Raw genomic sequence first — 27076 nt, 5'->3', positions numbered from 1 at the left:
CTAGGAAATATGACAAAGTCACCCCATCATTCTGAGACTAAATTTCTCATGCAGAGAAGCTTTGGAAACAGGGGTTAACACTACGCACAGAGGAATACATTAATAGTCAGGAATTGGTGTTACATACAGGGAAACCTCATCCATGATGCTGGACCCTCTGTAGATCCAGGCTTCCCCCCTTGTAGTCAGCACAATATGGAAGGGGTCTTCAGGATCCGGGAACCATAAAAAAGAACCACAGCACTGGACCTGTATAGCACCCTACAGCTAACTTTACACATTGCACTTTGTGCTAAGGTGAGCACCTAACGCAGGATCCCATGATTGAGGAAAACATTACAGGCTGGCCCAATACAGTCCGGTATGGGTAATGTCCCTTTGAGAAATGGTGTGTGATACTGTGTTGTGGAGTGTACAGAACAGGAGACTAAGGTGAAATACGTATAAAGAATGTTTGATGATCAAAAACAAAAAAATCTCCCCATGGTACACACTGAGGCTAACTCATCTGCAATACAGATGTTGATGGAAGTTTAAGAAAAAAAAAAATAGTTTAAAAGAAAAATACTCTTCTAGAGGAGATCACATCCATCATCTAGGGATACTAGCTAAAAACTGGAGCCTCGTGGAGTGGGTGGGTTTGTATGGGTACATACTGTAGGCAGCCCAGTTGTTGCCAGTGCCCAATGACCTGAAGATGCATATAACCCATAGTCCAAGAACACCAGTGCAGTGTTCTGTCCTGTGCAATTAAGATATATATAGATAGATATTATATAGGAAACCCTAACTGTAAAAAAATGATCGAGAGATTGTAATTGCCTGTGAAAAAATGCATACAATTATTAAATTGCTTAAATAAAAACAAGTAAACATTATTTTTTTACCCTTTTATAAAAAGGCAATATACACTGGAAAAATGGATTTCACTGTAATACAACATTTTATTTTCATTAAAGGTGGATAAATTAGATAAAAAGGAGCAAGAAAAGACAAAGCAACAGATTCCTATTTTGGTTTTGCCCTTTTTAAACATGTTTATTAGCTCAGCCAACAAACTCTCAATTTCCAAAAGAAAGTAGCTAAATAGGTGTTGGTAAATTTTTGGAAATGAAAGAAATGTACTGTATATAAATATTTCAAAACAGTCTATTAAGGATTTGTTTTAGCTCTGTTTTGCACAGTAGTTTATAGTCACAATGCTAAACATTAATAAAAATATATAAACATTTACATATATCACACCTCGTAAACTGATTGCTCAGCATTTTACTATTGCCTGGGATAAGAAAAAATATGGCTCCCAGCAATCTTCGCAATGTAGAACACTGCTCTAAATCAGAAAGCAGCTGACATATGGTGATTATAATAAACTATTGATTACTGGAAAAACATAGATAAAAAAAAATACATGTTGGCTAATGGCAAATGTGTACAGATGATTTGGTGGCCCAAGGGACAGAGTAAATAGCCATCTGTATTGCACAGATGGCTTGCAAAATATGGTCCCATTTCATACACAAACCACATAAAATTGCTATGTAACATTTCAGTTTAAAACTACAAAATATTTTAGCAACATAGAAAAAAAAAAGGATTGCTCTATAAATCTGTGGTTGTAGCCAACGTGACCTGGAAATGTATAAAATATATTTTATGACACCATTTTTAAATTATAGTTGTCCATTTTCTGCACATAACCACTCCATAGCAGCATCTTGAATGTTTCAATGATCTCCATTTTGTGGCAGTCCACATAGGTGACATCCGAAGCTATTCTTCATTTTCATCTTGCGTCTCCACATTTTCTCCTATTGATATCAGTACATAATGTTAGGACATGAGATAATGTCACATTGTAATTCTCACATTGCTTAAACTGAAAACAACACTAATAATATATTACAAAACAACGAAGCTATGCATTGCCAACTGCTACTGGTGGGGGACTGGATGGGAGCCCTATAAAAGAGAGAATAAAACTTAAAAGAGAAATCAAACAGTTCTCATTACAACCTTTAAGAATGTGTTACAGAATCAATATACAGCACTGATTTCTATACTGTACATCTTTGAAAATGTTGTATTTTACAACAGGCTGCCTGGACAAGCAGTCAACATTAGTTTAACAATAAAGATGTTAAACTCCCTAAACTGAGAAGAAAACTGTAATGCATTGCCAACTGACATTGGTGTTGGTGTTGGTGGGTGGTGGTGGTGGTGTTGGTGGTGGTGGTGGGGGGGGGGGGGGGCTAGATGGGAGCCCTAGAAAGGTATTGATGAAATTTATTTTTCAGGAATATGGTTTTATATTCTTGGAAGATTTCTTGATAAAAAATGACTACTAAATGAGAAAATGACGTTACTCATAGCTGCTTAATTTAACCAGCACCAGTAAACAGAGTGGTGTAGCTACCATGTAATACAATAGAATACCTGTTTGCAAAACCTGAAAGAAACCCTCTCACTGCAAAATATTTTTAACTACTGAATGGTCATTGCACTGCATTCTGGGTGTTATATGGGGTGATGACTGTAGATGGCCCAATCTCCCTCTACTGTATTTGGAATTTAGCAATGACTATACATTATCTCAGTATATTTTTTCTCTTCATCTGGTACTCTGATTAGTACTTTTTTTTTTACAAATGGCTATAAAGTGCATTTCTCATAATGTTCAGGGTTCTAATTCCCCACAAAAGCAAAAAAAAAAAAGAAGATTTTTTTAACAATACAAACATTTGGTAGCTAAAGTAATTCTGTTACAAGAAAGGCATTTTGAAAATTCTAGTTATCCTGCATTTTCCCATAGGTCATATAACCAATTATTTTTATACATAATATACCACTAGGAGCAGGGGTGTGACCATCTTCATTCATAACTCTCTTCCATTTTATGTACAATATGTGTATCATGACAAGCAGAGCAGATTTCTGATCCTTAAAGCTTGGATAATAGGCCACTAATGTATAGTATATATCCCTGATAATTCCCAAACGTATTTTTTCAATAATTTTTTTTTAAATCCTTGATAGATACCATTCCCCACATTCTGTATGTTAATAGGTGGGGACTTTAACATGGTAGTCCTTGCTTCTCTGGCTAGGAGTAAAGCCCCATACACACTATCAGATTTTCTGCAGATTTTTGTCTTCAGATTTACCAAAACCATGTAGTGCAAGGGCCTGCCTGATTGCATACAAATTGAAACTCCTAAGGTCTGACCTCATATTATATGGTTTTGGTAAATCTGAAGGAAAAAATTAGTAGAAAATCTGATAGTGTGTATGGGGCTTTATTCTATCTCTTCTACTAAAGCCTTTTTTTAAATCCCTAACTAAACGATTATGAACTGTACACACGGTCGGACATTTTGACTACAAAATCCTTGTTAAATCTTTTTATTGAATTTCAAGAGAAAAAAAAAAAGGGAAGTTTACAGATCATAACGAGCATCATATCATGAGTATCGTAAATTTACAATATAGTTATAATCAGGTATTGATCACATAGATTAGGTATGTTATAAGTGAAAGTATAAGTAACATAGAGATTGTATACTATAATATTATAAGTACTGAACTAAATTAGGAACGAACTATATGAGAGAATTAATGAAATATGCCTCCAGACCACCTGTCCACCCCAAATGGGTTCAAGCTGTGAACAGGTGGGGGCAGATAGAATTAAAAAGTAAAACTCTTTTCCTGGTTAACTTTAGCTCAGCACAACCAGTATTTAAAGAAAGTTTTGAAGAATAGACACTCTAAAAGAGAGATCGATTCTCTATGTTGATGAGAAATAAACCAACTTTTCAAATATAAAACAGAAATAAAATAAAAAAATAAAAAAAGAAGAAGAGGGATAGAAAAGAAGGAAAAGAGAGAAGAAAAGGGATGAGATGAAAACTCTTGAGGTAGTGACCTGGTACATGACATAAATCAATAGCACAACAGCGATACACAAGGATTTTATTGTGGGAACAGCAATGACTGGTCAAAATCAGAAGGAAAGAAATGTTTAACCCATGGTTGCCAAATTATGTGAAATTTATTAATATTATTGTTTTCAATAGCTGTCATTTTATCGAAAATGAGAGCTTTGTTCAGTCTGTGTTTGGCTTCCGCCACAATAAAATTTTTGGTTTTCCATGCCTTAGCTATGGTTTGTTTAGCTGCCGTATTAATATAAACAAGTAGTTTGAATTGTGTCCGTATGAGTAAATCTGGTTTGAGATTTAAAAGTGCAATAGCTGGGTCTGGGGCAATATAGATATCTTTAGAGGCCATTGCAAATATGTTATTCCAAAATTCTTGCGCCACTGGACAATCCCACCATATATGAAAATGAGTACCAGGAGAGGAGCAACCTCTAAAACAATGATTAGGGTAAGATGGAGAAAATTTTGCAATCCTTGCTGGTACTAGGTATCATCGTGCCAGAACTTTAAAGTTCGTTTCCAAAGCATAACAGTTGAGAGATGATGATTTAGTAGCTAACCAAATGTTGGACCAGTCATTGTTGTTAAATATTCGACCCAAATCCTGTGCCCATTTAACAGAATATGATGGAAGTACCGCATTGGGGGTAGTAATAAGGGTTTGGTACACATATGAAATTAAACCTTTAACATGTGGGTCACTTATACAAATATGTTCAAATTTAGACATTTGACTAAGTGCTAAACCTGACCCAATAAGAGGCATATAGAAATTTTTAATTTGTAGATATCAAAATATCTCATTGTTTGAGAGCCCGTAGTTCATACATAGCATAGGGAATGTTTGAAAGGTATTTGAGGATAATAGCTTATAGAATCTAGTCAGATTAGTAGAAGACCATGCTGAAAAAGATTTTGAAATGTCCATGCAGAATAAAAAGCTGGATTCCCTAGAAAGGAAAGAAGTGGATTATGTACTGATTGTAATTTACATGAACTACCAAATCTATCCCAGATAACCAATGAATGTTTTGTGATAGGATTAGTCAGATGCAATCTGTTCTTTGGCTGAATCCATAGTAGATTGGCCACTGATATGGGGTCACAATCAATGGCTTCAATAGATACCCATAAAGGTATGTCTTCTGTTGAATGATATTTAGGGAGTATCGATAGTTGAGCTGCAAAGTAGTTTGACTACAAAATCCATCTGATTTTTTCAGACGGATTTTGGCCCAAATTTGTCTTGCATACACACGGTTGCACAAAGTTGTTGGAAAATCCAACCGTTCAGAGCGCAGTGAGGTAGAAGACATACAACAGGACTATAAAGAGGGCAGTATCCAATAGCTTTTGTCTCGCAATTTATTCTGAGCAGGCGTGGCACTTTGTCCGTCGGAATTGTCTACACGTGATCTGAATTTAAACGATCAGATTTTGTTGTCGGAAATTTTTTTAGATCTTGCTCTCAAACTTTGTGTGTCGGAAATTCCGACGGAAAAAGTCAGATGGAGCCGACACACGATCTGATTTTCTGACAACAAGATCTGATCACACATTTTCCGTCGAAAATTTTGACCGTGTGTACAGAGCATTACAGTGTAACCAACTGATTGATACATGGAGAGATAGTAATACCAGGCCAAGGAAGTTCACATATTTTCACATCTGCATAACACCCATACAAGACTGGATTATATTTTTATTGTTCACCAAATATAATATCCAACTCCATTTAAGCTGCCAAATACTCTTGTTCATGGTCTGACTACAAGATAATTTCTTTCACCACTACTTTTAGTCTATGGTCACACTGGATCGGACTTTAAAATCGTGCGACTTCACTTGAACTGACAATATCCGGTTAGCCATGACTGTAATCTAGGATGCCAACCTTTTTTACATGATGTTTTGCTATTAAGTCTAGATATTCATAAGGCCTTTGACAGTGTAACCTGGCAATATTTGTCCATGTTTTTAAAGTGCTATGGCTTTGGAGGGGAATTCCACCATGGGTTTTAAAGAGGAAGTAAACCCTTCTGGTTATGTTGGTGTCAGGTCACCTGAGACCAGGTGACAGATGCACTCCGTAGGAGTCAGAAGTGCACCGCTAAGTAGTGGACCTTAGGACTGACTGCTGCGGATTGTACCCAGGTCTACAGGATCACTAACACAGATCCCAATGGGAGCTGGAGCATAGATTCCCCAGGGCACGGAGTCTAAGAGCCAGCAGGTGTTCGCCAGAGCCTCCAGTGGTGAGGATGGACTTCGCTGCAGTCTGGCTCCAGGTCGTGGCCCCTAGGGTCTTACAGCTCACACTCACAGTAGACTATAGGAGAAGGAAGCAGCAGGCTGGAATGACAAGGATAGTAAGGGGATACGGCAGAGTTCAGGGCAACTAGCAGACAGGAACAACAGAGTACACGCCAAAGGTTCAGGGTCACAGGCATACAGGGATGGTCAGGGACATGCAAAAGGTCAAGGTCACAAGCAGACAGGAATCGTTGAGAACACGCCAAGGTCGGTAACAGAGTCTAACGTAGAGCACACAGCAAGCAGGAAACAGGAAGCCAAACACACAATGGATACACAATGGTTGATCAGCACCGCTGGCTGGCAGTGCAAAGGTTAATATAGGATTCCCTGATAGGGCCTGGGGTGGAGCCATGCTTAGAGGAGAGGTTATAAAAACCACCAGGTGGAAGTGGCTGGCCTCTTAGTCAGAAAACATGAGGGGAGGTAAGCAAACAGAGGAAGATCACTGCATAACCATGACAGTTGGATGCTGGCATCTCCCCTCTACATGTAGAGACACTAGTGATGCAGTGTCTGAAACTACATTACACAGCTGAAAGATGCAAGCATCCAGCTCACCCAGAAGTGTCCAAAGCTGAAAATCCCATTGGCAAGTGTAGATATGCCAGAAAACTAAGAAGGATACAAAAAAAATGGTCCCTAGCCTGTGTGCAGCTGGGCGCCATTTCTTGTAGTCTAAGCTGAGCCTGATGAGCCTTACATCCCACCTAGCTCCAGCATACAGTGTTACCAGCCACAGGTCTCCCCTACATTAACCGTGTAGGATACTGAAGATTCCAGTGGCAGGTGTAGCTCTGAACAACAAAGATTGGAGCCACTGGAGTCAGGACTGGCAAGTATTATTATTGTAGCTTTGCATTTTTTTGTTACATAGTTGCTTTCAGCTTACCAAGAAGTTGAGAACTTGAAAATAAAGCAAAGCATGTTGATTTTTAACAAACTTTAAGCCAAATGGACAATTAAAATGAGTAAGGCTGGGTTCACACATGCTGCTGCCATGGCTCATAGCAGGGGGTCCGGTGCATTCCTGTTCCTCGATTCATGTGCGAATTAGGTCTACATTTTTGCCGGTACTCACACCTGAATCGGAAATCACAGGACCCTTCCAAATGCAGAATGCATCCAATTCGCATAAGGGTTAACCCAACCTAATTGAAAAGATTGAAATTGCATTTTTTAAGAAACACGTTTGATTGTTAGATATCAAATTATTTTATGTTTATATGTTTTGGAATTCTATCTGTACAGATGGGAAGAAATCTTCTTTACATTCTAAAATTGCATCAAAAATTTAAAGTAATTTTCTATGTTTTCTTTTAACATAAAACTCATAATTTTTCTTTGCCTTTATTGATGGCTAACAATGTATAACACTGATTAAAAAAAAAGGACAGTACACATTAAAAAAACAAAAAACTAAAAAAACCTTATTTATTATACTATAAAGTCAGCTATCAAGAGTCAAGGAATGAAACAAGTATCCCTTTCCTGAAAAAAATATATTTTATGAGAATGGCTTAAACTTGTCCATAAAGACCCTGAATGTCTACATTGTGAACTGTCAATGTGTAAACAGCAGAGAAGGGGTTTTACAATCCCAGGAGGATGTTGACTCTTATCGCGGTCATTACTCTCTAAACATAGTTCAGTGAGTATTATTTACAAGTTCTTTGACGTTTTAGGCCTATGAAAAGCAGCCAGAGATTGACCCATTCTGGTCTAGCAAAATGTGGAATGTGTTCCACAAAAGCCTTCACTGCATATAGTATTATATATCAGAAAAAAAAAAGAGTTTTCTTTTATTAGGACCTAATCATAACACATATAAAAATTATATTAGAGCTAATAATTTAAAACAGATAGTGAATTTGTATATCAAATGAGAAATTATAGTAATACTAATGTAAGGGAGAAATTAAAAATCCTGTTACCTTTTTTTCCCATCAAACAAAAACAAAACACAGATCATAGTGAGTAAATTTTTCATGCTAATCTAAGTATATACCTACAAATTAGGAACATTTCCATTAAATATAATTTTCAAATATCCCTTTCACGTATATAGGAACTTAAAGCACTAATTATGGCAGCATAAAACAATTGTTTCCATATGTTTTGTTCTGAATAAAGAGAGGAAGGATATAGAACCTCTCAGGTTTGTACTGTTATATTTTGGGGAGATATCACTTATCACTTACTATACTCCCTGTCCATGTGAGAGGGGGGTCAGTGGACAAGATGGGAGATCTCTCTAATGGGAACAGAGGCAAGGAAAAAGTTGCCCGCTATTAATTTTTTTTTCCAGAAGAGTATCCTCTCTCTCCCTTTCGTGATTACATTCATTTTCTAAAGTCGGCTGCACATGTACCCAAATTCAACCGGTTCTGCGGGAACCAAGCGAATTTTGGTCTGTGTGTACCCCTGTCTGAGCCAATAATTAGATCAGCTTCTGTCAAACAGTCATGTTGGTAAACCAGCATTCGATGTGCACATACAGCCAATGGCTGCAGCGCTGATCAGGGTAAGTGGAAGGAGGGGGGAAGTCCCCCCTGTCAGAATGCAATAGCTCAGTGGGGGAGATTTCTGCATCCAGATCGCTTGTCTGGATGTGAAGAACTGTCAGTTTTCTTTCCTTCAACCAGTGAGTAAAAAAAAAAAAAACTGACAGTTCCCCACAAAAACTGTATGTGTATACCCTTCTTTAAATGGTTGTAAACCCTTACATTTACTCAGTGAAATGACTGACCTAAGGTAATACACAGAGATAAAGCAGTTCACCCTGCATAAGTTATACCTGTTAATCTTCTGTTTTCTTCTCTTTTCTACAGCCATTCAAAATCAAGAATTTATACAGCTTGTCTGAGCTTTCAGAAAGCAGGGGGTCGGGGAGCTGTAGTTGCACTCTGCAGAGCTCAGTGAGAACTGACTGGAGGGAAGGGACACCGCCCCTTCACACAGGAACAGAGCTGAAACTGTCAATCACAGTCTGTGTGCTGGAGCTCCCTTCCCTGTTACTTTTTTTTACCTCTTGATGTCAGAAGTCACTCATGCAGATAGTAAAGGAACAAAACATTGGACAGAAACAACACTTAGTCCTCTAAAGCGATACAAGTACACACTTGGAGAAATTATTCAATTGGATGCTGCCACCCCATGTGACACAAGCAGCCATCTTGGGTCAGGCAGAGCCTATTTAAGGCCCTGGCTACCAGGCTTGGTGCACAAGCTGCGTGTGGGTAGTATGGGGACAGGTTGCTCGTCTGAGGGATAGTGATTAGTGGCAGGGAGAGGTTTCAGACGTGTAGGGAAAGGATAGAGACATGTCATCCTTCTGCTTGGGTTCGGACAGGCCAGGCCACATTCCACTCCTCAAGACAGGCGCTGTCGGCACATCTGGGACCTGCTCTGCTACACATTGCTGGTACATGCTGTAAGTGTCCCCAGTCAGGTGCCTTCCAGTGAATTACTCTGTTCTCTGCAACTGGACACTGTGTGTTTACTGTAGCCGCACCATGCTGCCCCTCCCCACACTCAGTCAGCCGGATGTACCCCTTGCTGATTCTCATTTGAAATTCATAGAATCATCTATAACAGCTTGGGGGGGGGGGTCCTGAGGGCAGGGATGTGGGGAGAAAAAAAAAATCTGTATAAACCTCATCTTTTGAGTTCTGCTCCACTTTGTGAAATGGAAAGAAGTGTTGACATACTGACTCCCCTATGCTTAACAAGCTTTGAAGGAAATGAAGCATTACATTGAAGTTTGTATAAAGAGAGAGGATGGGGAAAGTGTGGCCCGCAGGCCAGACTTTGGAGAATCCTGTTCTAAATCGTAATCATAATATGATTTCACTGATTTATTACCAAAAAAATAAAATTAGGAGATAAGTGGTCAAGTAGGAGTTTAATACACAATATAATATATAATATAACATAAATATAACATACATTTTTTAATCTCACTTCAGTGATGAGTAAAATTAACTTTTTTTTCCACTGGGGGGATATCAAAAATAAAAACGTGTGGTATGGGATATATACTGGAAACAAAATTGTGATAGAACATGATATCATATTGGATGTGATTGGGTCTTAAAGGTGCTCTAATGGAAACTTTGTAAAAGTAATTTGTGGCAACATACTGTATGTGCATACATTAAAGAAGAGCTATAGGGAAAATTATTTTTTTAATTTTGAATAGAGTAAGGGAAGGTTATAACCATTTTCAGATTTTTTTCTGCCATCTGTGTCTTATTGTGGAGATTTACCTTCACTTCCTGTCCCATAAGTAAGCAGGAAGTGAGAGGAAATCCCTGCAAACTAAGGGAATCCATTGGGTACCCCCAGGTAACCAGAACTAGTGTCCCCATTTGAAAATGTCCCCTCTATTACTTTTCCATGGGACAACCCAAAATTTGTGATTTTATTTTACTTTCACTTTCAATGATAATGGTAATCAGGACAAATTGAGAGGATGACTCTCCCAAATATGAGCACAGACGGCACTAAAAAGACAAAGTATTCTAATTCCTCTCCACTCTATCCAAAACAAAAAAAAAAAAACAGTCTGTCTTTAGTTTATTTTAAACTTAGTAGTAATGGGTATAGCTAAAGTATAAGTTTTAATAAATACATACATACATTTCAAAGAAAAGGGCCAACTGACAGTCTGCCTATAATAAACATTTAACATTCAACTTCAGTAATATCGTTTTGATTTGAATTTGTGTTAATTCCACTTAGCACTTGTGAATTTTACAAATCGTCACAATCACATGTATTAATCATGTATTACCTGGCATTACAATGGCTTGTTGAGATCCAGAGTCGGCACTTAATGACAACCTGCCACCTTTGGCCAGCCTGTCGCAGAGCAAAGTGATGTGTTTCTTCAGCCTTGTAGTATCTTTTGGGATGCTGAGTTGGCTAGTGAGGTTAAGAGCCTGTTCTTTAGAGCTTTTGGACAGACAAGTCCTTAAAAGATGAGACAGTGCTGCATCCACAGTCTCCTCCCAACCCTACAGGAAAGGGGAGGAAGAAAAGACAACCATGTCATTATAAATTGGAGATTTAAAATCATATTATTTTGAAATATAAAGCTATATTGATATATTATACATTACATACTTAGAAAGGAAACCATTTTTATTCAAAGTCCGCATAAACAATACAAGCAAGAACAATGGTATTGATTCAGTAGCAAATTATGCACATACCCAATTACAAAAGACATTTTAAACTCTCCAGGGAGACACCAAATCTCAAGGCCCGCAAGAATAATGTGACTTAGGGATGAAAATCGATTTTTTTCTGGCCAAAATCAAAGATGCTAAAAATCACTCTAGATTATCTAATTTACACATGCGTGGTCTCCTGAATACAGGTGCTGGTTCTGTCTATTTCCTTTGAACAATTGGAAAACGAGAAGGTCCGAAAGGGCATACACACACGCACACTTCCTAGGGCCTTAGTTGTAAAGCTCCTATACTTTTGTATCAAGAAATTAATCCTTCCAAAAGCAGGTGAGCAACAGAAGTTATGCTTTCAAAGACACTCTTACCAAACTTTTGGAGATCTGGAACCTTCAACCATCACTAACAGAAACATCAAACCTGTGCTTCAAGTCCTGGAACAGAACCAACTTGTATATAGATGAATCTTTCCCTTCTGTCTCACCTTCACTTTTAAGGGCAAATGCACAGGAACATCACATGAAGAAATGCAGACCCGCCTAACAGTGCTTTGCCTTGAAACATTGCATCCAAACTCTGCTCATTCACTGCTCCCAGCCACAATACCAGCCAAGAGAAGACAGTCCATCAATTACCTTCAGCCATGGTGTTTCTTCCAAATATGCCAGGCTATGGATGGATTCTTCACCAGCCAGCATTGTTCTAACAGCGTATGCTGAAGGACCTTGTCCCTGTTACCAGCTTTACCTTCAGAGCAAGGGTACCTCTTTTACCACAACAGGATGTACCAGATAAGTACTTTGCAGCCTTAAATTTTAGCCATCCAGCTAACACAACACCTATGCTGGGCATACCCGCTCACCCACCTGTGCACCTGAGGGGGCATGCTGGAGTGACCTTAAAATGAAAGTAAACTCTCACAATCAACAATAACTATTTTTAATCTTTATCCTGCTAGCATTAGTGAATAGTTAGGAAGGTACTGTATATTATGTTTCCTTTTTTTTTATATTCTTTATTACATTTCTTCAGGTGCGTCCTGGTTTCTGGCCTAGGCAAAATGATGTCATACATCGCAGGAATCTTCACAGAGAAAGGGAGGAGAGGCTTTCTCAGCTATTCACACCCTCTTGCATGCAAGGGCAGATGGATTACAGGAAATAATTGCTACATGAATAATCTGCCCTTACTCAAGATGGTAGCAATGCTAGGGGAGTGTTTATCAAAGTGATTTCTCAATAAAATAAAGCCTGGAAACATGAATGGATGGATGAGTTTGCTTTGAATATTAACATTAAATTAAATGGGAGTTTTCAGTTTGTGGTGCTCTGGTACAATTTATTACCCTTTTAAGTGCATGGTTACTTGCAAATTTGCTTTGATCATCTATTTGTTTGCCAAGCTGGCAGTTCATTATTAGGTCTTGAAGTCCTCATGTTATAGATCTACTTCAACTTCTCTGTTTGATACATTTGCTAGTTACGGAAATTTTTAATTAATAACTGGGGCAACCTCTCTTAGTTTTCAATGGGATAAGGGGGAACACCCTGCCTTAAGGTAATATTTTTGCCCCCTCTGCACTTTAGCTTTCAAGAGATCCTGACCCTTCATACTATGGTTATATCACATATATTACCTCCCTGAAGCTTCAACATCCTAGCTGGATAATTTATAGATGCTTTAATTCTGATTCAATACTGCAAAATGTGGCACACTCTCTCCATAATACCACATTCAATTGAAGTTTCTTGTTACTGTGATAATGTAATGCCTTGTATTTAAGCCAGAACTTTGGGCTCAAGCTCCTATCCTCATAAATGTTCACTAGTGCCTTGTTTTTCTCTTTTATCTAAGGCTCCAATTCAAATGATGCAGCTGCCTAGGACATTTTATTCTTCATATGTTTCTGGCCATTTGTCTAACACATTTTGCTTACTCAGGGGTCCTGACCTTCGGGTCTTCACCAATGGAGAATTATAAGTTTGCTTAGGAAGTATCTTGGTATTATGGAAAATAGGCATTACCAGATATTCCTCGCTGATCTTGTATTGATGTATTATAAATGAAGACATTGTATTGTGCTGTCAGTTATCCAAAAATTGTGAGAGAAGGTGCGTGCACCCTATATCTGGTCTCTGTAGCTCTATTAACCTGGGTTAAACCACTAAATTCCACACAACTAAACTGCTCTCTTACTGAATGTAAAGAGGAAAGGATCAGCACTACTCCCGACCAGCCAAGGTAAATAAACTATAAAGAGCGGCCTCAGCTTACATGTCACTAAACCACACACCCTGATGCATTTTACCCCACTGGGGCTTAGTCATAGCATACCCTGGATTGGTATTAGGACAAGCTGGCACTCCATGTTCTGGGACACAGGAATATGCTTTCACCTCTACTTTGAGCTGCCCCCAACGTTATCAAACTGCTCTTACTGAGTTAAGATTAAAGTGTTACTAAACCCACAACAGTAAAATCAGTCTATATATGCAGCATAGTATGCTTGTTATACTCACTGTGGAACTTATGGGGTTAATCCTCTGATTTGTATAAAAAGGCTGTTTTATTCTGTATGCATAGATCCTCCCCCTCCTGCACTGTCTAAGGAAAGCCAGTTAATACAGGCAGAGTAGCCGACCTGCACATGCTCAGTTGTGTCTTTTATGCTGGATAGAACAGTTACTTGTTCTCAGCCATCTGCTCCTTCCTAGACTCTCAGCACTGGAAAAACTCTACAGTTTATCATGTATCCGTGGTATACAGATCATCCAAAAAAAGGTATATAGTGGCAGTAAGCCGTGGGCACCTGTGTGTAAGGTTGGGGGGGGGGGGGTGAACTATTTTCATATTACTGGATTTAGTAACACTTTAATTTCTACCCTCTCTAATAATATTCAGAGAGGTTTTTATGGTGGGCAATTTGACAAACCACAGTGTAAGAGTGTGTGTGGTGATGCATTCTTTTCATCAACCTGTTTAGCTCCAGGTTCAACTGACCTTATTTTTCAATAACTGCACTGTTATGATGCACTGCTAACACCTTTACAAAACCAGGACACCTTATCCAACAAACATCCACAAATTTTCACACCCTATCCTCCTCAGACATGCACCATTGCACAAGTTCAAGATCCCAATAGCCCATCCATTCATCACCACACCGTCTAAGACCTGCCCATGCACCTGCCTGCTCTAATAGGAATTTATTTTTCACTCTTTGATATCCAGATTTTGTAAGAGCATTGACACATAAGCTACCTTGACAACATGTTATCCTCTGGGAGGGAGACACTGCTCTTCCCACCATTTTACCTGATTAAGGTCTACTCCTCCCCTTCCCCTCCTACGTGATCAGGGGACAGGGGTAGCCGGGTTCCTCCTTTTCATTCTGTCAATGGCTCAGCAATAAGGCTATTACCTTAGTCACACTAAATATTTTTCAAATATTTTGGCACCCTAAAGGCTGATATAGCCTGTGCTCAAGAAATACACTCTTGCTCTTCTATGATTAAATTCCAAGGTCTGACTATCCACAAGTTTATCTTGCCACTGCTAAGCATAAGGGGGTTCCCACCGGTTTTAGGAGCACCACACATTTCATCTGCATGCATGAAATCAAAGATCCCTGAAGATGGTACCTTATTCTTAAAGACTTAAAACATGACCATGAAAGTAACCACAGTGAATAGGTTCCAAATACTAGACAGATCCCCTTCGCAACTGACATACACAAAAAAGGGCCTTTGATTGCCTGTGGGGACTCAAAAACAAATCTAACCCCCCTATGCAGATAAATCTGATGACAATAACGTTTCTCATGCCACTGCAAAATATTTTCATTACTGATGGCACAATACTCACTTGCAGATTGTTGTTGCTACTCCCAAACAAAAATTTTTCACTAATCAACTACAGCGGGTAAAATAAGTATTGAACACGTCACCATTTTTCTAGTTAAATATATTTCTAAAGGTGCTATTTACATGAAATTTTCATCACGTCGTTAACCCACGAAATCCATACATACTAAGAAACTAAAACAAATAAGTTTAGAAATTAAATTATGTGTAATAAAATGGAATGGCACAGGGAAAAAGTATTGAACATGCTAACTGAAATGTATTTACTACTTTGTACAAAATCCTTTGTTGGTAATGACGACTTCAAGATGCCGCCTGTATGGAGAAACTAGTTGCATGCATTGCTCAGATGTGAGCCCATTCTTCCACACAAACAGTCTTCAAATCTTGAAGGTTCTGTGGGCCTCTTCCATGAATTCTGGTCTTTAGTTTTTTCTATACATTTTCTATTGAATTCAAGTCAGGTGATTGGCTGGGCCATTCTAGCAGCTTTATTTTCTTTCTTTAAAAACAATTGAGAGTTTCCTTGGCCTTGTGTTTGAATTCATTGTCTTGCTGAAATGTCCATCCTTGTTTCATCTTCATCATTCTGGTAGATGGCATCAGGTTTTTATCAGGTATGTCTTGATAAATTTTTCCATGCATCCTTCTTTCAATGATATGTAGTTTGCTAGTACCATATGCTGAAAACCATAATGTTCCGATCTCCAAACTTTACTGTTGGTATGGTGTTTTTGGGGTGATGTGCAGTGCCATTTGACCTCCAAATATGGTGTGTATTATGGCATCCAGAGAGTTCAATTTTGGTCTCATATGACCAGACTATATTCTCCCAGTATTTCCCAGGCTTGCCTAAATGTTGTGTAGCAAACGTTAAACAAGCTTCAACATGCTTTTTCTTCAACAATGGAATCTTGCATGGTGAGGGTGCATGTAGACCATGGCAGTTAAGCGCATTACTTATTGTTTTCTCTGAAACAATTGTATCTGCTAATTCCAGGTCTTCCGGAACCTCTTCACAAGTGGTCCTTGGCTCTTGGACAACTCTTCTGATAATTCTTTTCACTCCTCTGTCAGAAATCTTGAGAGAAACACCTGGTTGTGGTCAGTTTAAGGTGAAATTATGTTCTTTCCATTTCCAGATTATGGCCCCGACAGTGCTAGAAATCCTTCTGTAACCAATACCACCAGTATATTTTGCAACAATAAGTTTGTAAAAGTCATGAGAGAGCTCTTTGGTTTTACCAATCTTGAGATGTTTCTTGTGTGACACCTTTTTATAGGCCATCAGTTGAGACTGAACCAGCTGATATTAATTTGCACTGACAAGGGGCAGGATTGTTTTCCAATTACTGATAGATTTCAGCTGGTGTCTTGGCTTTCCATGTCTTTTTGCACCTCCCTTTTTCAAGTGTTCAATACCTTTTCCCTGTGTCATTCCATTTTATTACACATAACTTAATTTCTGAACTTATTTGTTTTGGTTACCTTTTATGTATGGATTGCATGGATTGTTACCGACGTGTGGTGAAAATGTCATGTCAATTGCACTTTTGGAAATATATTTACCTAGAAAAGGTAAATGCGTTTAATACTAATTTTACTTGCTGTGGCCTCCCAAATGGCCATTCTATATCTTGCTTTCATAAGAATGAAAAAAAAAAACAGATACCTCCAGGCAGTTAAACAACTCTCTTGACCAAATTCCCAAAGCTTGACAGTGTGACAGGGTCTCCTTTGACAGCATGAAAGCCCACAAGGCTGTATTGCGAGGCAAATATACGATTTCCCATCAGGGTACTTTGCCCCCATGTAAGCCCCCTGAAAAAAACTGTGCAGGAATTCGCCAAAATAGGGATTTACATCAAAAAGCATATACAGGAAGTATGTATTGCACTGAAGTTTGGCAGAACATTGGTGTGTGGGTGCCTGCTTGTGGCCCCTGCACTCTGAGATACCCCACATGGCTGATATTTTCCCCATAAGGTCATACATTGTAACAGAAAACTCCTCTCCTAATTAGAAAGAGGAGGTGGCAACCCCTGAAGGGGTTATAGAAGCCTCTTAGGAGGGTAGAGACTCAGGCCAGAGATAGCGGTACAGAGCTTTCGGTGTCAGGACTCTAGGAGGTGCACTGAAAGCCCCCTTGGAGATGCTAACTGATTGTAAGCTGGCAAGACCCACAAGCATCCACCATAGTAAGCATACAAGTAAAGGATTTACACAAGGGGTGTTCATGGGACAATGCTAGAGCAGAAAACATGAATGCCATCTGTCACTGCAGGCAGAAGAGTGCACAATTATGGCCTGGAAGTTCATAGTGCTGGAGTAGCTGAGAAGATAATGAAAGAGAGCAAGCTGGTTTTCTCTCACTGCTAGAGTGTGACAGAAAACTATCACAGCTGGCACTCCTAAGATTAACCCTTTTTGGGACTCAGAACAGAACATCTAGGCTGACATAAAGGTCAAAGCCCTGATTTACCACAGCGGTGGTCCTAAGACTTCCTGCAGTCCCCACCAGGCTGATAGGATAGATTAAAGGCACATTCCGCATCCAAAGGTCTTCACTCTCCCAGTGGCATGCTCCCTAAGAAGCCTTCAAAGACAGGGATTCCCAGATGGTTGGACCATGGCCTTGAACTTCTAAAACACCTTGTAGCCAACCCTGCCTGGTACACTCAGGATGCCTAGGTAGGCGTCAAAGGTTGAGTCCAGTGCCTAGAAGGCACATTAGAGGCCATCTCCACTTCTTCTTCACAGCAGGGTCAGGATGCAGTCTCCAGGGCTAAGCCTAGGATTCAGAATTCAGAAGCTGCAAAAATGAACACCAGTGATTGCAGAAGCTTAGAAATGTATTAGATCCTCCTCTTCCTATCTCTTCGTTCAGGTCTGGTCAGTGAGTGGTGTTGTCACCCTTATGCCTTGTACACACAGTTGGACATTCCGACCACAAAATCAGTCAGATTTTTTTTCCACGGATTTTGTCCTAAACTGGTGTTGCGTACACACGTTCGTACAAAGTTGTCGGAAAATCCGATAGTTCGGAACGTGATGACGTTCATTCGTTATGACGGGACTACATTGAGGCCAGTAGCCAATAGCTTTGGTCTTGTAATTTCATCTGAGCATGCGTGGCACTTTGTCCGATCGGAATTCTCTACAAACGATCAGAAAAAGTCAAATCGGATTTTGTTGTTGGAAAATTTGAGATCCTGCGCTCAAATTTTTTCCGTCTAAATTTCCGACTGAAAAAGTCTGATAGAGCCCACACACGATTGAATTTTTTGACAATATAATACGATCTGACCTTTTCCGTCAGAATTTCAGACCGTGTGTACAAGGCATTAAAGGGGTTCAGGATGCTGCCTGCGTTACAGATGTGTCCCCGACACTTGCTGGTGTATGAGAAGTCCAGTTTCCTGGCGAAGAAGTCCCGGCATGCCTCCCACGTGGAGGCACACTACTATAACTATGCTGTATCTATTTGTTACCAGAATGTGGACATTTACCAGTAAAATTAAAGAATGCGATTGATGGTTTGGGGAATTAGCTTGTAAAAGACTTACCTTTACATGAGTTTATAATGCAAGAATTCAGAGATGCATTTAACACAAGAATTGATCAGGATAATGCTGCAGCTCTACTACCAACAGGGAAGCTTATTATATCAGTGGATAAAGACACATATGAAGAACTAGGTTTGCAGGGCAAGCCATCTTTGTATTCTGGAAAAAAAACTATGAGATATATTGTTAATCTAGATCTGACAAATGAGGCTCTCTCCTAAGATGACAAAAAACGTCAGCGTGTGAGATGGGCCTTTACTGAGAAGAAGCCTTTGAAGTTTGATTTCCTCCTAGCATAGGATAATGCAGAAGCACCTACTATAAAGATGTATTTTTTCAAAATATATGGTCAAAGAGTGCCCATTTAAGATCAGTTCTGTTGTTTCCAAAGACGTGCTTTGTCCTGTATTAAAGAGCAGAAAATTACATGGGAAAGAGGTGGAGTCATGTAGTGCTATGGAGATTTTCGAGTGGCTAGGTGTTGTAAGCAATAACATTGATTGCAACAATCAGTCATCCAGTTTCATATCAAGCTTTTGTTGCCCAGATCCAAATGTTTTTGTAGAGATAGCTTATGTATGCACTATTACTGGATTATAACACCAGCAAAAATAATGAAGTTGTTACAGCAGCTACTAGAATATTTTGATGAACTAAAATTAAGTCAATGGGCATCCCTTATGGTGAATGGATTTGCAGACAGTCCTGTATATTGGAAAGAAATTGAACATGGATTTTTTAAAGGTGGTGAAAATTGTTCAGTTTTGTTGTCTTTAACAACGAAGACTACTGGCTACACATGGCTGTTACACATGGTGGCTGCCCACCATAATTATCATTTATTGATGGCACTTGCAAAACATAAACATTGGTGCTTCTCTGTTTAATGACTGCTGTCAGATGATTTGGAACCCTGCCTGAAATTCAAGGGAGTTATTTTATTTGTCACAAAGACTGGAACTTACAATATCAGAATTGCATGATCTGCTGTTGAATCTGAAAAAGCGGCCTGAACATTTTCTGATTGCACTCTGAGTGCTGGGTGGGTAGAATTCAGTCTATGTAAATAATGTGGCGAGTTGGGGGAGTTGAGGATAGATTGAATGCGAGCATACAGGTGGGTCTAAATCATCTTGGAGGAACCTGTTAAACAGTAAAAACTTCATTTACGCATCAGATTTATGATTGAATTATTTTGGTAGTAAATAAATAACTTTTGTAACAATAAAATTGTGACAACAGATTTGTATGTAACCCTGAAAATAAAGGGTGCATGTTTTGCACATACAAAAAAAAAAAAAAAATGTGTTAGCCGAGAATTAAAAAGAGAGAAGTACATTTTCCTAGGAGACTAGCAAAATATGGAGGCATGCTGGGGGTGAGAGGGGTTACACTGGGCTGTCCATACAGCTGTTTTCCAGCACCCATCTCCTAAAGACAACAGCATAACCCTAAGTATCTGATTATTTTGTCTGCGTCCCATAATGTGTTAGTTCTCTACTAAAAATAAAAAAGTTATGGAGTGAGGAGCAGACACATATAACATTTATGAAATACATGAGAGCCAAATGACCGATAGGATGCAGAAACAGCTTATGCAAAATTAAGGAAGATTATAAAAAGTCCCTTGCCTGTGGCCTACCATCATATGGGTGACCATTATGAAGTGCAATGCAGCATAAAAAGACCACCTACATTAAGCATTATCTTAGGTTCTATTCCAAAATGCATATGGTTTTATTAATATAATGAAATTAGCAGTATAAACATCACCATATACAGTTTAATTACAAGCAAAAAAGAGTCACCTCACACAGACTGATCTATAAACCCTGCTATTTCATATGATGTTAGATTTCTCAAGGCAAATGTGGGCATTTTTTGTTCATATGGTAAATCAGGAAATTCATTTTTATGGAGTAAAAATATACCCGAAGTGTAAACATTTTGAAATATGTATTGCTTTTGCCTGTGGTGATCTACTTCACAGCTAAGGAACTGTATTCACCTTCACTATTCTGGAAAAAACGAAGTCTATGAAATAGCATTCACTAGCTTATATTTGGAGTAGTTTAAAAGTTGAGGCCAGATGTGAAAAAGCTGGAGGAAAGGAAGTATGTCTCCACAGCCCATACACCCAGTGCCTTTCTTTCATTATTCTTTTCTATTTGTGCTATAAATGAGAGTTGAAATATACAGTGCCTTGCGAAAGTATTCGGCCCCCTTGAACTTTTCAACCTTTTGCCACATTTCAGGCTTCAAACATAAAGATATAAAATTTTAATTTTTTGTGAAGAATCACCAACAAGTGGAACACAATTGTGAAGTGGAACGAAATCTATTGGATATTTTAAACTTTTTTAGCAAATAAAAAACTGAAAAGTGGTGCGTGCAAAATTATTCGGCCCCTTTACTTTCAGTGCAGCAAACTCACTCCAGAAGTTCAGCGAGGATCTCTGAATGATCCAATGTTGTCCTAAATGACTGATGGTGATAAATAGAATCCACCTGTGTGTAATCAAGTCTCTGTATAAATGCACCTGCTCTGTGATAGTCTCAGGGTTCTGTTGAAAGCGCAGAGAGCATCATGAAGACCAAGGAACACACCAGGCAGGTCCGTAATACTGTTGTGGAGAAGTTTAAAGCCGGATTTGGATACAAAAAGATTTCCCAAACTTTAAACATCCCAAGGAGCACTGTGCAAGCGATCATTTTGAAATGGAAGGAGTACCAGACCACTGCAAATCTACGAAAAGACCTGGCCGTCCCTCTAAACTTTCAGTTCAGACAAGGAGAAGACTGATCAGAGATGCAGCCAAGAGGCCCATGATCACTCTGGATGAACTGCAGAGAACTACAGCTGAGGTGGGAGAGTCTGTCCATAGGACAACAATCAGTCGTACACTGCACAAATCTGGCCTTTATGGAAGAGTGGCGAGAAGAAAGCTATTTCTCAAAGATAACCATAAAAAGTCTTGTCTAAAGTTTGCCACAAGCCACCTGGGAGACACACCAAACATGTGGAAGAAGGTGCTCTCGTCAGATGAAACCAAAATCTAACTTTTTGTCCACAATGCAAAACGATATGTTTGGCGTAAAAGCAACACAGCTCATCACCCTCAACACACCATCCCCACTGTCAAACATGGTGGTGGCAGCATCATGGTTTGGGCCTGCTTTTCTTCAGCAGGGACAGGGAAGATGGTTAAAATTGAGGGGAAGATGGATGCAGCCAAATACAGGACCATTCTGGATGAAAACCTGTTGGAGTCTGCAAAAGACCTGAAACTGGGACGGAGATTTATCTTCCAACAAGACAATGATCCCAGACATACAGCAAAATCTACAAAGGAATGGTTCACAAATAAACGTATCCAGGTGTTAGAATGGCCAAGTCAAAGTCCAGACCTGAATCCAATCGAGAATCTGTGGAAAGAGCTGAAAGCTGCGGCTCACAAACGCTCTCCATCCAACCTCAGTGAGCTCGAGCTGTTTTGCAAGGAAGAATGGGCAAGAATTTCAGTCTCTCGATGTGCAAAACTGATAGAGACATACCCCAAGCGACTTGCAGCTGTAATCGCAGCAAAAGGTGGCTCTACAAAGTATTAACGCAGGGGGGCCGAATAATTTTGCATGCCCCACTTTTCATTTTTTTATTAGTTAAAAAAGTTTCAAAAATCCAATAGATTTCGTTCCACTTCCCAATTGTGTCCCACTTGTTGGTGATTCTTCACAAAAAATAAAAATTTTATATCTTTATGTTTGAAGCCTGAAATGTGGCAAAAGGTTGAAAAGTTCAAGGGGGCCAAATACTTTTGCAAGGCACTGTACAGTGCCTTGAAAAAGTAGTCCTACCCTTTAAAAATTTCCACATTTTGTCATGTTACAATCAAAAACGTAAATGTATTTTATTGGGATTTTATGTAATAGACCAACACAAAGTGGCAACATGATTGGAAGGAAAATTATAAATGGTTTTCAATCTTTTTTACAAATAAATATCTGAAAAGTGTGGCGTGCATTTCTAATCAGCCCGCTTTACTCTGATACCCATATCTAAAATCTAGTGGAACCAACTGCCTTTAGAAGTTACCTAATTAGTAAATAGAGTCCACCTGTGTGTAATTTAATCTCAATATACATACAGCTGTTCTGTGAAGCCCTTAGAGGTTTGTTAGAGAACCTTAGTGAACAAACATCATGAAGGCCAAGGAACACACCAGACAGGTCAGGGACAAAGTTGTGGAGAAGCTTAAGGGTTAAGTTATGAAAAAAATCTCAAGCTTTGAACATCTCATGGAGCACTGCTCAATCCATCATCCGAAAATGGAGTATGGCACAACTGCAAGACTTGGCCATCCACCTACACCGACAGGCCAGGCAAGGAAAGCATTAATCAGAGAAGCAGCCAACAGGCCCATAGTAACTCTGGAGGAGCTGCAGAGATCCACAGCTCAGATGGGAGAATCTGTCCACAGGAAAACTATTAGTTGTGCACTCCACAAATCTGACCTTTATGGAAGAGTGGCAAGAAGAAAGCCATTGTTAAAAAAAAGCAATAAGAAATCCCGTTTGCAGTTTGCGAGAAGCCATGTGGGGGACACAGCAAACATGTGCAAGAAGGGTCTCTGAGGAGATGAGACCAAAATTGTACCTTTTTGGCCCAAAAGCAAAACGCTATGTGTGGCACAAAACTAACTGCACATTACCCTGAACACACCATCCCCACCGTGAAACATGGTGGTAGCAGCATCATGTTGTGGGGATGCTATTTTTCGGCAGGGACAGGGAAGCTGGTCAGAGTTGATGGGAAGATGGATGGAGCCAAATACAAGGCAATCTTAGAAGAAAATTTGTTAGAGTCTGCTAAAAGACTTTAGACTGGGGCAGAGGTTCACTTTCCAGCAGGAAAACGACACTAAACATACAGCTAGAGCTACAATGGAATGGTTTAGATCAAAGCATATGTATGTGTTAAAATGGCCCACTAAAAGTCCAGACCTAAATCCAATTGGGACTCTGTGGCAATACTTGAAAATTGCTGTTCATGGACACTCTCCATCCAATCTGACAGAGCTTAAACTATTTTGCAAAAAAGAATGGGCACAAATTTCACTCTGTAGATGTGTACAGCTGGTAGAGACATCCCCAAAAAGACTTACAGCTGTAATTGCAGTCAAAGATGGTTCTACAAAGTATTGAGTCGGGGGGCTGAATACAAATGCACGCCACACTTTTCAGATATTTATTTGTAAAAACTGTTGAAAACCATTTATCATTTTCCTTCCACTTCACAGTTATGTGCTGCTTTGTGTTGGTCTATTACATAAAATCCCCCAAAAAATAAATTTACATATTTGGTTGTAACATGACAAAATGTGAAAAATTTCAAGGAGTATAAATACCTTTTCAAGGCACTGTAACTGTTTGTTATGAACAACAAAAATACTTTTCTTCTCCTTCATCACTCTAACTGAAGCTTTATGGTACATGGACAAACCCAGCAGTTATTGGCATATACTGTATGTATGACGTATCAATACAATTTGGGTTCATAGAGATTCTTGGTACTTTTCAGTCATAAACAAGTGTACTTGAGGCAAGAAGAAATCAACAGATCCATGTTTTTAAAAAAAGTATACAGATTCATCAGGGCCACTTATAAGGCAGTACATCCAGCCCATTTGTATTGGGCCTGGGCCCCATCAGTTCAAAAGGGGGGCACGGGAACCTGCTGAGTAGGAGGGCCAGATGTACTGTCTTGTTGAAGACACCGATCCTCCTCTGCCTCCCCTGCAGCACTGCCAGCTTCTCCTCCTCTTTCTCCCTCTGGCTGCACTGTAGGGGGATTGGTTCTAGTACATGCACCGCTACCATTTGATGTTCGGGCCACCTTGTGTGTCCCTTTCCCTCAAATCGCTGCTGGCTTCCCTTCTCTCATGTCGCACCGGTAGCTGCTGCACGCACACAAACGGATGTTTTAGGATGGAGTTTGGGGGAAGGGTCTGGTAAATATGTAATTTTCTGGCCCCTTCCTTTCTTGAAAGTGATATTAAAGCCTTGTATTTTGTTTAACCGCTTCAGCCCCAGTAGATTTTACCCCCTTCCTGACCAGAGCACTTTTTGCGATTCTGCACTGTGTCGCTTTAACTGACAATTGCGTGGTCGTGCGACATTGCACCCAAACAAAATTGACATCCTTCTTTTCACACAAATAGAGTTTTCTTTTGGTGGCATTTGATCACCTCTGCAGTTTAAATTTTTTGCCCTAAAAACAAAAAAGTGCGACAATTTTGAAAAAAATTATTTTTTTTACTTTTTGCTATAATAAATATCCCCCAAAAATATATAAAAAAAAAATTAAAAACACTTTTCTCCTCAGTTTAGGCCAATATGTATTCTTCTATATATTTTTGGTTAAAAAAAATCGCAATAAGCGTATATTGATTGGTTTGCGCAAAAGTTATAGCGGCTACAAAATAGGGGATAGTTTTATGGCATTTTTATTTTTATTAGTAATGGCAGCGATCTGTGATTTTTATTGGGACTGCGACATTATGGTGGACACATCGGACACTTTTGACACTATTTTGGGACCAGTGTCATTTATACAGCAATCAGGGCTATAAAAATGCACTGATTACAGTGTAAATGACACTGGCAGGGAAGGGGTTAACCACTAGGGAAGGATGAAAGGGTTAAGTGTGTCCTAGGGATTCTAACTGTGAGGGGGATGGGCTTCAAGTCACATGACAGCGATCACCTCTCCCGATGTCATGACACAAGCCAGAACGGAAATTCCTTGTTTACATGTAAGTAAAGCTATGTCCCGCTGTACCCGGCGGCGTGTGGCTGCTATCCCAAGCTCTTAAAGGGGACACAGGTACGCCCATTTGCCCATCTATCCCACACCCACTTAACTGTCCCTGAGTCACCCCCATCAAACCATTCTCTGCAGCTACTACCTTTTGTACCACCCCCTTCCATTAGAATGTAAGCTCTATGAGCAGGGCCCTACTGTACCTTTTGTATTGAACTGTACTGTAATTGTGTTGTACCCCCTATACATTGTAAAGCGCTATGCAAACTGCTGGCACTTATAAATCGTGTATAATAATAATAATTGTGCCAATGTATATCGGCGTACAGCGGTCGGCAAGTGGTTAAAAATAACAAACATGTTATACTTACCTCCTTTGTGCAGTTGTTTTGCACAGAGTAGCCCCAGACTCTCCTCTTCTTGGGTCCCCCACAGGTGCTCCTGGCTCCTCCCTCCTGACGAGTGTCCCCAGAGGAAGCAGCTTGCCATGAGGGAACCCGAGCTGAGCCGCTGTTCTTTGTGTCCATTCAGATATGGAGCCGCAGCTCAGCCCTGCCCCCTCTCTGTGAGTCACTGAGCCAATGGTGTCCACTGCTGTCTGAGCCAATGAGGCAGAGTCCCTGGACAGCCGAGGCTCTTGTGCAACATCGTTGGATAGAGATGGGGCTCAGGTAAGTATTAGGGCGGCTGCTGCTCATAGAATGCATTAAGATAAAAACATTCTGCCTGTAGAACCACTTAAATGAACACAGTGAGCGATCAGTACCAATTGCTCCTATGTGCATTCATCACTGAATAGTAGTATACTGTATTTACTATGCTTCAGTTTGTAAATGAGCAGTAAGCCTTAGAGCACTTCCTATTCATTGATCTGTGCAACTGAGGTTGCAGAGAAAGGGACTGATAAATCTGTGGCCCCACTTTCAGCTGGGGGGGGGCTCTCAGGTAGGCTATATAGGGCCCCATGATTTCTAACAGCAGCCCTGATTCCCAATCATGTGATATGTCAGCTCTGACTTAGTGATCACACACAGGCTGGATGCCTCATTAATGAAAAGGGAAGACTTCAGCCAGCAGATGGACACTGGCACCTTCAAACTGCAGTGTTGAACTGCGGTGCCATCTATTTAATAATGCGACGGTCTGATACAGTTATATACCATACAGTTGGATACAAGAAAGTTGTTGTTAAGTTAACTGACACTGATAAATTTGGGGTCAAGGCACCGGCAATCACTGGTCACAAAACGGATAAAGTATAATAGGGTCAACTGACCCAAACATGTCTGTAATGCTTTCTTTTTACTTCCCATAGTCTATCCCAGCTTTTCTGCGGACTGTATTTTCTATTCAAGTAACACGAAAGTAACTGTACAAAAAT

General features: G+C 39.7%; 1 protein-coding gene and 1 pseudogene across 4 annotated transcripts in view; one reads left to right on the top strand and one right to left on the bottom strand.

Moving 5' to 3' along the window:
• Positions 1–920: 920 nt before the first annotated feature.
• Positions 921–27076, bottom strand: part of BBS9 (Bardet-Biedl syndrome 9) — a 572212-nt gene continuing 546056 nt past the window's right edge. For all 4 annotated transcript variants that reach the window (XM_077491619.1, XM_077491622.1, XM_077491621.1 and 1 more), the window contains 2 exons: positions 11050–11272; positions 921–1811 (listed from right to left, as the gene is read on the bottom strand). In XM_077491619.1, the coding sequence (XP_077347745.1) occupies positions 1774–1811; positions 11050–11272 (261 nt within the window). In that variant the 3' untranslated portion in view covers positions 921–1773. The remainder of the gene's footprint in view (positions 1812–11049; positions 11273–27076) is intronic.
• On the top strand, positions 18669–19707 carry LOC143998247 (ribonuclease P protein subunit p40 pseudogene; annotated as a pseudogene).

Source organism: Lithobates pipiens, unplaced genomic scaffold (assembly GCF_037356315.1).
Source record: "Lithobates pipiens isolate NorthernLeopardFrog02 unplaced genomic scaffold, aLitPip1_a1.2 Scaffold_19, whole genome shotgun sequence".
Lineage (NCBI taxonomy): Eukaryota > Metazoa > Chordata > Amphibia > Anura > Ranidae > Lithobates > Lithobates pipiens.
The sequence above is the reverse complement of the archived record's forward strand: the minus strand, read 5'-3'. Positions and strand labels throughout refer to the sequence as shown.